Genomic DNA, 12,701 nt, shown 5'->3' with positions numbered 1-12,701 from the left:
GAAATTATTAAAAAAAAAAAAAAAAAAAAAAAAAGTCAGCTCCAACTTCAAGCGTAGTTTATTGAATATATAGCACTAGTAACAATCAGGCGCGGTAATTAGCGAGATTTTGAAGTTTGATTCACAGAATTCGGAAAATTTTCCTTATTTCGGCGATGAATTGATACGGTGGAAAGGTTTTATCGCGAATTAAGAAAAACGGAGAAGTGAAAGTGATCGGCGACCAACGGCGGTTGAGTGCTGGAGATTGAAATGTCTCACCTTCACAGCTCTGAGCTCTCCACTCCCGACTCCCGAGTTTTGACAGCGATGTGCTGCGACATCTGACGACTAGGATGACTTCATCAATCATCCTTGCCCGAAAAGACGACAATTGACATGCATAGTTGGGCCCGATGGAGAGAAATTATTGGACCTCTCGTGTGTAAGCCCAATTATTGCAATTTAATTGTAGTTTTAGGCCCAATAGTTATTGCGTGGATCACCCAAAAACCACGTCGTTTCGCGTAATTTTCTCATAACTTTTATTATTTTAACATATAAAGCACATAATTTTAACCGATAAAGTACATTATTCTAACTCATAATATTCAACGACGTCGTTTTTTTACTGTGGACCACGATCCACGCAATAATTTGCCGCTTTGAACTCGCCTGGATTGGAACTTTGAGAGGCACATCCAAGTTTTTTTTTTTTTGACTGATATAATATTTTGAGTTATATATATATATTTTTTGAAGTAATATTTTGAGTTAATTTAAAAACTTATATTTGAGAAGTCCAACTCACTAAAGTTATTTTTGAAAAAGTTCTACTATATGTATTTTCAATTCCTACTCTCACAATTTCTCTCTGATGTGGTAGGTATTAGTAAGCTATTTTTTTTTAGAGTAAAAGATTACTGCATTAAATCACGAGTAAGAATGTCAACAATAAAAGATGGAGGAATGTCAAGCCATTCCCCGCAACCTGACTCAGAATAGGCCTCCCTAGCAACAGCATGGGCGGCACAATGACTGCACATCATCAATCTCATGTGCTAAAGCTCTAATATCATCAAGAAGTACACCAAACGCAGAAAAAAATGATGGGGCTTTTAACGCATGGAAAACAACCTGAGAATCCATTTCAACATCCACACTTCCCATGCCCGTATTCTTGAGCCAGCTGAGAGCTTCCCGTAAACAAAGAGCCTCGACCTCCTTAACCATATAAGTCCCCGGCCTACACACACTCTTCGCAGCCAGAAATCTCCCTTCATCATCACGTAGAACCCACCCAAGACCCATCGCGTTTGTCTCCGCCCCAATAGCAACGTCAGTGTTCATCTTGATACGGCCTACCGCTGGCTTTGCCCACTGTGTTCGGTGTGTAACTGCAGCAGCCTCACGGTGGGTATTATTGGCTAAACTCCAACCCTCCAACAGCGCTAGTCCTCTCCTTATAGCTACATGTACATCGAATGTAATCCCCTTCCATGCACTTTCGTTCCTACTGCCCCACAGCGACCAACACAGCATAACAAACTTAGTGAGCATATCATCATTCAAAGCAGTAAGGACATTAAAGAACCACTCACTAATGTTTTGATCTACAGTACCCGTAGGGATCGGCAGTCCAACAAGAGACCACACACGCTGTGCTTCACGGCAATTAGCAAACATATGTATAGCAGATTCAAAATCTTCCCTGCACATGTGACACAATAATGAGCATGAAACGTGCTTCACTAATAATGCATCCCTTGTTGGAAGATACGAAGATGCTAACTGCCAACAGAAAATCTTCACCTTCGGGGGAACATTTAAACTCCAAATTCTGCGCCAAAGCCGACTATCCGCCGCCACCAATGATAAATATTTATAGCAACTTTTAACTGTATAGTCGCCTTTTTCACTCCAACTCCATATCCACTGGTCCTGCGGCTTTCGAATGCTGATAGGGATATTAAAAACCAGATTAGCATCACGATGATTGAAAATATCCCTCACACAATCCATATCCCACCCCGTACCTTGGTCATTGAGTAGAGACGAGACCGGCGCACTCAGCAACGTCTCATGCAACTCCGTTTGCACATAAGGGGATTCCTCATCCGGCAGCCAAGGGTCCGAGCCAATCAGGGTGTTAGCGCCATTTCCAATCCTCCTCCAACAGCCTTGCTTGAGAGTTCCCTGCACCTCTATCATACCCTTCCAAATATAAGAGGGATTGCACCCCTCTTTTGCCTCAAAGAAAGTACATTTCGGGTAATATCGTGCCTTATAAACACGAGCAACAAACGAGCACTTTCTCCTTAAGAAACCCCAGAATAGCTTTCTTTTTCCTACCGACTAGTGATGGCAGACCCAAGTATCTTCCACTTGTGTCACCCTCAACCACCCCTAGGATATCACATACATGGTCTCGCACATCCTGAGTAACATTTGCGCTATAACAAACCACTGATTTCTCATAATTAACATGTTGTCCAAGAGGCTACAGCATAAGTATCAAGAATATACCTCATATGATCGGCCTCCTGGGTAGACGCGCGCATGAACAAAAAACAATCATCCGCAAATAGTAAGTGGGTGATCGATGGGGCTCCCCTTGCAACGACAACACCATGCAAACTTCCTTGCGCCATATACTTCTCAATTAACGCACTCAATCCTTGAGTCACAAGCAGGAACAAGTATGGCGATAGCGGGTCTCCTTGTCGAAGGCCCCTACCCGGGATTATAGGGCCTAGTTGACGCTGCTCAAACAACACGTGATAACGGACTAATGATACAGACTCTATAATGATATTCACCCAATGACGGTCAAACCCCATTTTCAACATTACAGCCTCAAGGAACCGCCACTCAACCCTGTCGTATGCCTTACTCATGTCAATCTTCAAAGCCACGACCCCCTCTCGACCTTGTGTTTTATGCTTCAAATAATGATGAGCCTCGTAGGCTAGCATGACATTGTCCGAAATCAGCCGCCCCGGAATGAAAGCACTCTATGCTTGAGAAATAAGTGAATGGAGCAATGACTTGAGCCTATTTGCACAAACTTTTGCCGCGATTTTATAGACAACGTTGCATAATGCAATAGGTCGCAGGTCTTTCATCGTTTCAGGATTAGTTTTCTTCGGAATCAACATGATAAAAGTGTCATTCGCTTTCGCAGGTAGTGTCGCTGTTTTTATAAAACTTCTGCAAAAAGATGTGACCTCCCCTCCCATAACGTCCCAAAAATGCTGAAAGAAACCGGGACCAAAACCATCAGGTCCCGGGGATTTATCCGGGTGCATATGGAAAACTGCAACACGCACCTCCTCCATACTCACTGCCCTTAATAATTGCTCATTATCCTGGGAAGTCACCTTCTGTACAATGGCATCAATCACTTCGCTCATATCACCAACCTCTAAAGTAAACAAATTCTTGAAATAGTCCAGCATCACCTTCCCCACCTCGCCATCTGTTTCCACCCACTGCCCGTGATCATCCCTCAATTTGTGAATTCTATTTTTCCGGCGCCTAGCTTACACAGAGTTATGAAAATATTTGCTATTCACGTCACCGCCTTTATACCAATGTTCCTTCACACGCTGCTTCCAATAGATATGTTGCTGCTCAAGTATTTTAAGGAGCTCTCGCTCAATACGTGAGTACTCCTCTAACCCATCAGCGTCACGCCTACTTCGTAGAGCTTCCAACCGGGCTTTAGCATTTTCGATTCTACGCTGAAAATGTTTATTGTAATTCCTGCCCCATTTCCAAATGTCCTCCGCACAGCTTTGTATTCTAGTCAGCGTATCTCGACCATTTGTTCGCCCCCAACTCTGCTGGACAACCTCACGGCACTGCTCCTCCCGTAGCCACATATTATCAAACAAAAAGCGCTTCCGCCGGCTGTATCGTTGAACCACCTGAGGGTAGAGTATCAATGGCATGTGATCACTATACGGGCACGTTAGAGAGCTAGCTGTGGCACCGTCAAACAAGCTCGACCAATCTCCAGTACACATAATCCTGTCCAACTTTCCCTCTACCATGTTGGTCGTACCCCTGGACCTCTCCCATGTAAACTGATATCCAGTGAACGGGAAATCTTGCAGACCACAATCCGCAACTGCTTCTCGGAACCCATTGATCAACCAATCCGGATGAGGCGCCCTCCCCCGTTTCTCAGTCTGATCCAGTAGGTCGTTATAATCACCCATTATCACCCATGGTATGGTGGATTGTAAAGCCAATGCTCTAAGCATCTGCTAAGCTTCTCAGCGTCTACTACGCTCCGGATAGCCATAATAACCCGTGAACCGCCATTGTGGACAGCCCACATCTAAAACGATGTTCGTGTCTATATGATGTGCAGAATAGCCAGTAACCGTTAAATCAACTGGGCTCATCCAAAGGAGGGCTATACCACCCCTATGTCCAACAGCATCTACAGTGAACAAATTATCAAAACCTAGCTGAGTGCGGACGAACTCCATACGTTGTTTATCCACAAAAGTCTCCATCAAAAATACCACACTCAGCCGCTTAACACGGACTAAGTCGGCAAGTACACGAACTGCCGTCGGGTTGCCAAGCCCCCGGCAATTCCAGGTTAACAGACTCATAATCCTAGGCGGGCTTGCGCAGCAAGACCCGCCTCCGAATCGTTTTTTGACACATCCGCTTCACACTCCATTCCAGTGGGTTCATCATCCTGCTCATACACCCCCTCCCCCGTCCGTCTACGTTTCTGTTCTCCCAAGACCATAGTCGGAACTTGAACTGGCTCCCCTCCCACCTCCTCCCTCTCCCCCTCGGCAGAAAGTCAGAAACCAATGATGATTCCATAGCAGGAGACTTCCACCCTTCACGCTCGCTGTTAGACTCTGGTGCCACCCATCGTTGACCAGACGATGGCGTAGCCCTCCGAACTCCAACTCGCAACCATGCCCCATAGGGCTTCTCCGCTTTCCGATCGAGCACACGAGTGATTTTTGGGAAAAACCTATCCCCATGCCCAATTACCCCACACATAAAGCAGAAGGTGGGCAATCGCTCGTACTTGAAATCGATGAACGCCCACGAACCATTGTCATTCTTCAGCTTCATCTGTTTCTTCAGCGGCTTCGTTATATCAATCGCTACCCGAACTCTGTAAAACGACCGCATACTCCCATCCCAATTCTTCTCATCCGTATGTATCATAGAACCCAGAAAATATCCTATAGCAGACACCACCATCTCAGATCGGAGACCTACGGGCAAGGAATGAATTTGTATCCAAAACTCCGACTGCTGCAACTCCACCAACTCCGGATCTTCTCCTGGGGACAACCGCTTCATAACTAAAAGACATTGCTCAAAGGTCCAGGGGCCATCTACAATAACGCGTTCGATATCAAGCTCATTATAGAACCGAACAAGAAACCTATGCGGCTGTAGTTGCCGCATGGTAACTCCAAAGGTCGGCCTCCACACCCCCGCCATCGTCTCCTGGAAAAAAGCAAAACGTACTGGCTTTTCCGTAACAATACGGCATACTGCATAGAAGAAACTATCCCCCTCCCCTTGATCGACCGTAACATTCGGAACATGCATAGCAAGGTCGTCATCATCAACATTGGCTAAAGTGAGGTTTGCGCATCCACTGGCAATGTCAGATGTCGACATCGGAAACAAGAACAAACGCCGGATCACCGGCGATCAAACAGAAACCCTTAAAACCCTAGAAAACTCGCGAAGGAAGCGAGAGAAAAATCTATCATAATTTTTTTTTTCAAATAATAATGTAGTAAGCTATTTTTAATATGTGAACCCTAAAAACTATCTACATTAGAATTTTGAATGTGAGAATAAAATTTTAAATTAAATAATGAGAGTAAATTTAATATTTTCCTTTTTGAAAACTTGTTGAAAATCTATTCATCCCCTATTTTTAGGCTTTCTCACTGCCTTGGACAACATAGAATAAAATATAAAGTGGTCCTATGAAGCTCAAAACCTAGCCTCAAAATCTTTCTATCATAGAAGGAATTTTAACCCAATCGGAATTATTGAAACATATAATTTCAGCCCCTGCAATTAATACCCAATATATGCATAGCATAGAATTTTGGATTTTGTTATATTTTTGGTTGGGGAAGTTAATTAATTGAATGCACGCCACCTGCAATTGTACGTTAGTCATGCAATTAGGATGAGTTGTGTACTGTTCCTCTCATCTGTATAAATACTAACAACCTTACGTACCCCACTCTGTTTTTTGCATGAATTTGTGGGAGCTAAGGGTTTCAAAGAGACCCAGCCTCATATATGGATGAATGCTAATTAAGGAGGTTGGGTCTCTTTGAAAACCTTAGCTCCCACAAATTCATGCAAAAATCAGGATTAGGATATGGGTAAAGGTTTTATCACGAACTTTAACAACTTTAAGAAAAACGGAGAACTGAAAGTGATCGGCGACCAACGGCGGTTGAGTGCTGGAGATGGAAATGTCACACCTTCTAAGGGCGTTACGACTCTAAGCTATCTATTCTCGACTCATGAGTTTTGAAAGCGATGTGCTGCAACATCCAACGACTAGGATGATTTCACCATTGCCCAACAAGACCAACATATAATAGCCTAATAGGTTAACTGCATGCACATAATTTTTAGATCATAGTTCACAATTCAAAGTGGACATTTGTCTATAATATAAGAGCAACCCTATTAGGGGTTTTTATGTTGGTTTTTGCACAACTAAGAACTTGAGCATGAGTTTCTAACAAGTGGGAGAGAGCGCATGGCTATGACAGAAACCAACCCAAAAACCTCGCTAATGAGGTTGCTTTAACAATTGCTACATGCCTACATGCATAGTTCGGCCCAATGGAGGGAAATTATTGGGCCTTTCGCGTTTAGGCCCAACTATTGCAATTTAATTGTAGTTTTGGGCTTTTACCTCTGCCATCGGGAAGCCCGCCACAATTTTCTTCAATGTATTACTTTTATTTAATGTGTTTAATTTCAGTAGAAAAAAAAGGGAAAGGTGTACTCGGGACTAGGGATACCCCAGTAAAACAAAAAGAGTAAAGACCAAATTAAACATGCTTTTCTAAAACGGATAAATATGGGAAATGTCAACTCTTCTACTTCTATATATGTCCCGCCGTCAACCAATAGCCTTTTTTTTTCTTTTTTTTTTCTTTTTTTTTTTTTTATAAATTTTAATTTTATTTTTTATTTTTATTAAGGGCCTTTAAGATCAATAGATCACAACTTTTTAAGGGCAATTTAATTCCCCTTTTTTTTTTGAAATAATAATTCCCTTTTTAAAAAAAAAAAACTCTATTTTGAGTTTTGACACTTGGCTTGTTAGTCCTGAAAAAATTCATAGCTATTACTTGATAGTGTAAACTTTTATGACTTATGAGATTCACACTCTATCTACTTAATCACTTTTTTCGAGGTATTAAAAACTCATTTATTGTACTAATAGTGAACATTATTTCACAAATTAGGAGTGTGGCAATTTCATATACTTTTACTATGTCTATAATTATTTTTTGGTATTTTAAGTGTTGCGACTTTTTATTTATACATGTCACATAGTCTGTTGTTTTATGTATATAAGATGTACAATCTTACTTGACACCTTAGTTTTTCGGTGTCCTGGGTGTTATAATTTTCTATTTTAACATGTTACAGAGTTTGTGAATCTTTTTGGTATAAAATATATAGTCATATTTGGGGGCCTGTTCCACTTCTTGTACCAACACCATAGGCAAGTCTTGTTGTGAAGCTATTCCATTTCTTGTACTTTTACAATTCGTGAGTCTTGGTGTAACGCTTGTCTTGAGCGATTCTATTTTATCATATATATCTTTAGTTAGTCAAACTATTTAAATTGGATGGTCTAAATATCTAATAAATTTAGACTTAAATTGGACCATTGAGCATAACTTTAACAATAATACTAATTGCATCACTAGTTTTGAGTAAAATATGAAACTAATTGCAATTTATAATCTTAAACTATAATTATATTCACCAAGCAAAATCTTGTATCAAACAAGAATACAGTATACTTGAAACACTTGCATTGATTCATTATTAAGAATAGTGGAGGTACTTGTAATTACACAGATGAAAAATAAATTTAAGAAAAGAATATAAGTATGCTACTTTGTTTTGAGTTGTCCTGTAAAGCTATCTGCTATTCAGCTGGCTGTAACACAATACTCCAAAAAAAGGAAGAAGAAGAAGAAGCAAAAAAGATGGACCAAATTAAACAGGCCATCCTTCTTTAATTCCTGTTTGTATCTTTAGCTCACTTGTTCTCCAATCAAATCCAATCCCACAACAAGGAAAGTTAAGCCCTGGAACAGAAGGTAATAGAAATGGATCCCCTGGGCAGATAACAGGCTTCTTGCAGCAGCAGTGAGGAGAAGAAAAGCAAGTGTTAGTTCCTTTCTGTAAATTCTGTTCTTCTTCTTCTTCTTCTTGGATTCCATTGGGATTTCTTGTTCTTGCTCTTTCAGTTTTCCGTACATTTCGAGGCCTGATTCCGAGAGGCGCCTAGTGATTTTCTCGCCCTGCAGGCTCTTGGATTCCCTCTCAGCAAATGCCAGCAGGTCTGATTCAGATGACCTGCCTGTCTTCTTTGTGACCACCCACTCATAGGCACTGCCTAGCTGGAACAGGCCCGAGACCATGGCGTTGAATTTGGTGACGGACATGGTGTTTTCGAAGAGGAGGTAGGGTACGAGAAAGGGGAAGGATTTTGGCGAGGGGAGGATGTTCAAGATGGACATGATAATGGGAATGTAACAGATCACCCAAGCGGGTAATTCGGCTTCTGGGATGAACATTGTTAGTGGAAGTATGATGCAGAAGAGAGTGAATGAGTAAAAGGGAAGTATGAGTTTCCTGAGAAGAAAGAAGAGGAATATCAGATTGCCCTTCTTCCAAATTGATATCTGCAAGAACATGACAGACAATACAGATTTGGTCAGTACTATGTATGATTCCTGCGTTTAAGATAATTGAAGCATGTGCTCCATCTCAACTAAAAGCCTAAGCTGGTAGTTGGCTTGCACATTTATGTTTATATATTCTCAACACAGATGACAAACAAACCAATTCAAGAACTGAAAAGTTAGTAAAAGTTACCTTTGAAGTCAAAATGGCAGGAAGGCACAATCTGAAGAGCTGCATTGGACCGGAATGCCAACGATGTTGCTGTTTTTTGTATGCTTCGTAAGACTCGGGCAGCTCACAGATCGCTCTAACGTCGTTTAGAAATATGAATTTCCAGCCATTCAAGTGTGCTCTAACCGCGATATCCATGTCCTCCACAGTAGTCCTTTCGAGCCATCCTCCCGACTCCTCCAAGGCCTTGATTCTCCACACTCCAGCAGTTCCATTGAACCCGAAGAAATTGAGAAAGTGGCCATTCACTTGCTGCTCCACCTCAAAATGGAAGCACAAGTTGATGTTCTGAAGGCGCGTGAGCAAATTCTCATCCTTGTTCACGAATGACCATCTGCCTTGAACTAGCCCTAGTTCTGGATTCCCCTGATACAAAAAACAATGAATTCTTTTCAGTAACTTGATAATTCAAGACTCAATACAATCTGATATCAAGCTTACTATATATATATATACCTTGAAATGAGGAACTGTGAGTTTAAGGAAATCTGCATTGGGTTGGAAGTCTGCATCAAAGATTGCGACGAATTCATAGTCTTTGACATATTCACAGGCCATTGCAGAGTTAAGGTTCCCGGCTTTGTATCCTGTTCTGATCAACCGATGTCTGTACACTATGTTTACGCCTTTCTCTTTCCACGACAACACTTCATTTCTGATCATCTGCTGACAAACTTCATCATCTGAATCATCCAAGACCTGGACTAGAAACCGGTCTTTCGGCCAATCCAGTTGGCAGGCAGCTCCAATTGATTGCGCGAAAACCTGTATGTTCCACAGGAAGTTCATAATCAGAATCAGAATCAGATCAATCAGATCAATTTCTTAAAAGAGAATAAGAATGCATAAAGATTGGGATGTTTTGTCTCACCTCTTTTTCATTGCACATAGGAATCTGTACAAGGACCATAGGGAAAGTTGAGTCATCTTCAGGATCATATGCATTTTCATCTATAACAGGCTTGATTTTCTTGTACTTAATCCAGAAACAGCCGAGACAAAGCGCGAAGCGATCCACGGATTGAATGAGGAAAAGAACAGTGCAGAACTTAGAAAGTGTGACAATGGAGGGAGCAACATAGTCAGCTCTGAAAGACAACCAGGCCATATAAGTCCATTGCAGAAGATTCTGAACTTCTCCAGGATTGACCAGGGCAAAATGACTCAAATCCCATTGGTTGTAATATGCAATGATCTCCAGAATCAAAGCCACCACAGAAACAGCAAGAAAGCCTCTAATGAACCTGTACAGCTTCCCTCTATACCTGGGATCTTCTTCATCTGTATCAGACAAGGCAATGCGTTTCTTGACAGAAGAAAATGTTGTGAGCAGACCAGTGGCCAGCCATGGGAGGCAAGCTAGAGCTCTGTGTGCTTTGAGAATAAGGAATGTCTTTGGGTTTGTGGCCTTCTGTTTATCCCGAAAGGCGGGCGAATTCGAATCGTTGATCTCCACCAGGGAAATGCTCTTGGAGTTCTCAATTGTCACCACTACAGAGCTTGGTGCCATTCCTCTTCTCAACACACAATCAAATCCCAAAGAGATGAATGGCAGCCCAGATTTGGGATTTTCACAAAGATGCAAACTTTGTGGACCTCAGAGGCTCAGAGCTCAGTTTTGACACTTCCACAGATCCTCTGTCTGTCACACCATAAACAAAATCATTGGATAGTTATAAGTGCACACATTTCAAGAAATATATGGATCTTGAACCTGAAAAGAATGGCAATGAGGCTTTGGCTCAACAATTCTCCAGGTCAAATCTAGAAAGATAAACAGAGAGAGATAGAGAGAGGAGAGAGAGAGAGAGAGAGAAATGGAGAATCTGGTTCTGGAATTTAATGAGCACAACCAAGACTTCTACTACTAATAAAAGGAGGAGAGGGAAACTTCATTAGTCAGCAGGCAAATGGAAGGTTCAGGTTTCTCATGTAAATTACATATGAAATTATTGACCGGCCTGCCTTTCTTTATTGTGTAAAACTAATCAGATGCGATCAAGCCCAGTCTAAGCCGGTGTATAGTCAAAGGATGAAGAAGAAGAAGGGGAAAACAGTGGGATGGATAATCTTTTACATTATTTGATCAAAAATCTTCAACTAATACATGGTTTCTTGGAAGCCAAATGCAGACTCCCATTGCTGTCAATCAACAACCACCAGTTTGCAGACAAAAAGTGACAGCCAACTACAGCCAAATCAAAGATGTTAAACACCCTTTTCCCCTTTTTTTCTTTCTTTAATTGTATACTTTTCCAACGAGAGACAACCTCAATCAAGTTAGTCAACTGTTAGACTTGATAACTACAAGGTAACAAGTTCGATTCCAAACAAAAGCAACCTACTGATCTTTTTTGTTTGAATCGATCAGGTCTATGAATCATCTAGGCTGATTTACCTTCTTGTAGTTCTTACCGATTAAAATCATAAAATCAGATGTATTACTCAATACATATTTTCAGACAGTGATTACGGAATTTCTCTTGTAATTGAAACTAAAATTTCACAGAATTAAAGAAATTATTGTTTTTTTAATGATGATGATGAACTGGAAGGGGAGTGCCAGACACGAAGTGGGGCAGCCCAAAGTCAAATTACACGGCTTTGAGAGGAAGGGAGCTAATCATTGAAAACTTTTACTACCATTACTGCTTAACTTAAGGTATTGGATTTAATTAATGATTTAATTAGTCGTTTAGGCACATGGCTGGCTCCCAACAGTACAGTCCAACCACTATTTCATGCGGAGGTGTTTGAGAATTGTGGTACGTGGGATCCAGTAATTTTGTCGGCGTGATAGAGAATTGTATTCCCATTTTTAGCGAATGAAATGGCATACGTGTGGACAGCATCACGCGTAGGCGCGTAGCTAAAATATGCAACATCAAGATTAGAAATGGAAAATGATACATTATTCACATGGAATAAAACTCTCACCACCTATCCTGATTTAATTTATAGAAGAGAAAAAAAAATAATAATAAATGTGACCCATCAATTTTTCTAGATGAATTAAAATATGACACATAAGCTGGGATTAAAAAATAGAGTAGAAAATTGAAGTATGTGTAGTATTACTTTTCATTAGAAATTACGTTTGTATATGCTAGTTTAAAAGAAAAAGAGTTTTAACTGGGGTTTTTTTTAATGGATAGGAGTAAAATTGTGAAGGCATGGTGTTAATTGAATTCTCTCATTACAGTAGAAATATCAAATGTTGTGTATAAAAATATCACTTTTTGATTTGAATTATATGAAAATAATATTTTTTTCGTCTATTTGTTATATTGTCGCAACTTTCTATTCATTATTTGTGAAGTGATTTTTTTAATCTTATCCTAATTAAACTTAGGAATTGATAAAATAAAATTAAAAAAAAAAACAATTTGCAAACATATGAGAAACAAAAAATGACAATAGGTATAATAGAAGGATGAAAATCGTTATTTCTCATAATTTAGGGACAACAAGTATCCCATCTTTTGTTGATTTTTTTTTTTTTTAAAGTTTGGTGTCGTGAAAAGAGA

General features: G+C 40.5%; 2 protein-coding genes across 2 annotated transcripts in view; both read right to left on the bottom strand.

The window, feature by feature from the left end:
* Nucleotides 1–379, bottom strand: part of LOC116020126 — a 4,183-nt gene extending 3,804 nt beyond the window's left edge. Inside the window, exon 1 of the mRNA XM_031260614.1 lies at nucleotides 262–379. Coding sequence (XP_031116474.1) covers nucleotides 262–352 — 91 coding nt within the window. The 5' untranslated portion in view covers nucleotides 353–379. The remainder of the gene's footprint in view (nucleotides 1–261) is intronic.
* Nucleotides 380–8,025: 7,646 nt separating this feature from the next.
* LOC116019834 (xyloglucan glycosyltransferase 4) lies at nucleotides 8,026–11,218 on the bottom strand. The gene is made up of 4 exons (XM_031260177.1): nucleotides 10,046–11,218; nucleotides 9,631–9,939; nucleotides 9,136–9,540; nucleotides 8,026–8,942 (listed from the first exon to the last, which is right to left on the bottom strand). Exons 1-4 carry the CDS (start codon nucleotides 10,682–10,684, stop codon nucleotides 8,289–8,291), a joined length of 2,007 nt encoding a protein of 668 aa, XP_031116037.1. The 5' UTR covers nucleotides 10,685–11,218; the 3' UTR covers nucleotides 8,026–8,288.
* Nucleotides 11,219–12,701: the final 1,483 nt, after the last annotated feature.

This window comes from Ipomoea triloba, chromosome 5 (assembly GCF_003576645.1).
Source record: "Ipomoea triloba cultivar NCNSP0323 chromosome 5, ASM357664v1".
In the NCBI taxonomy this organism is placed as follows: Eukaryota; Viridiplantae; Streptophyta; class Magnoliopsida; order Solanales; family Convolvulaceae; genus Ipomoea; species Ipomoea triloba.
Note: the sequence above shows the minus strand (reverse complement) of the source record. Positions and strands in the feature narration are given on the sequence as shown.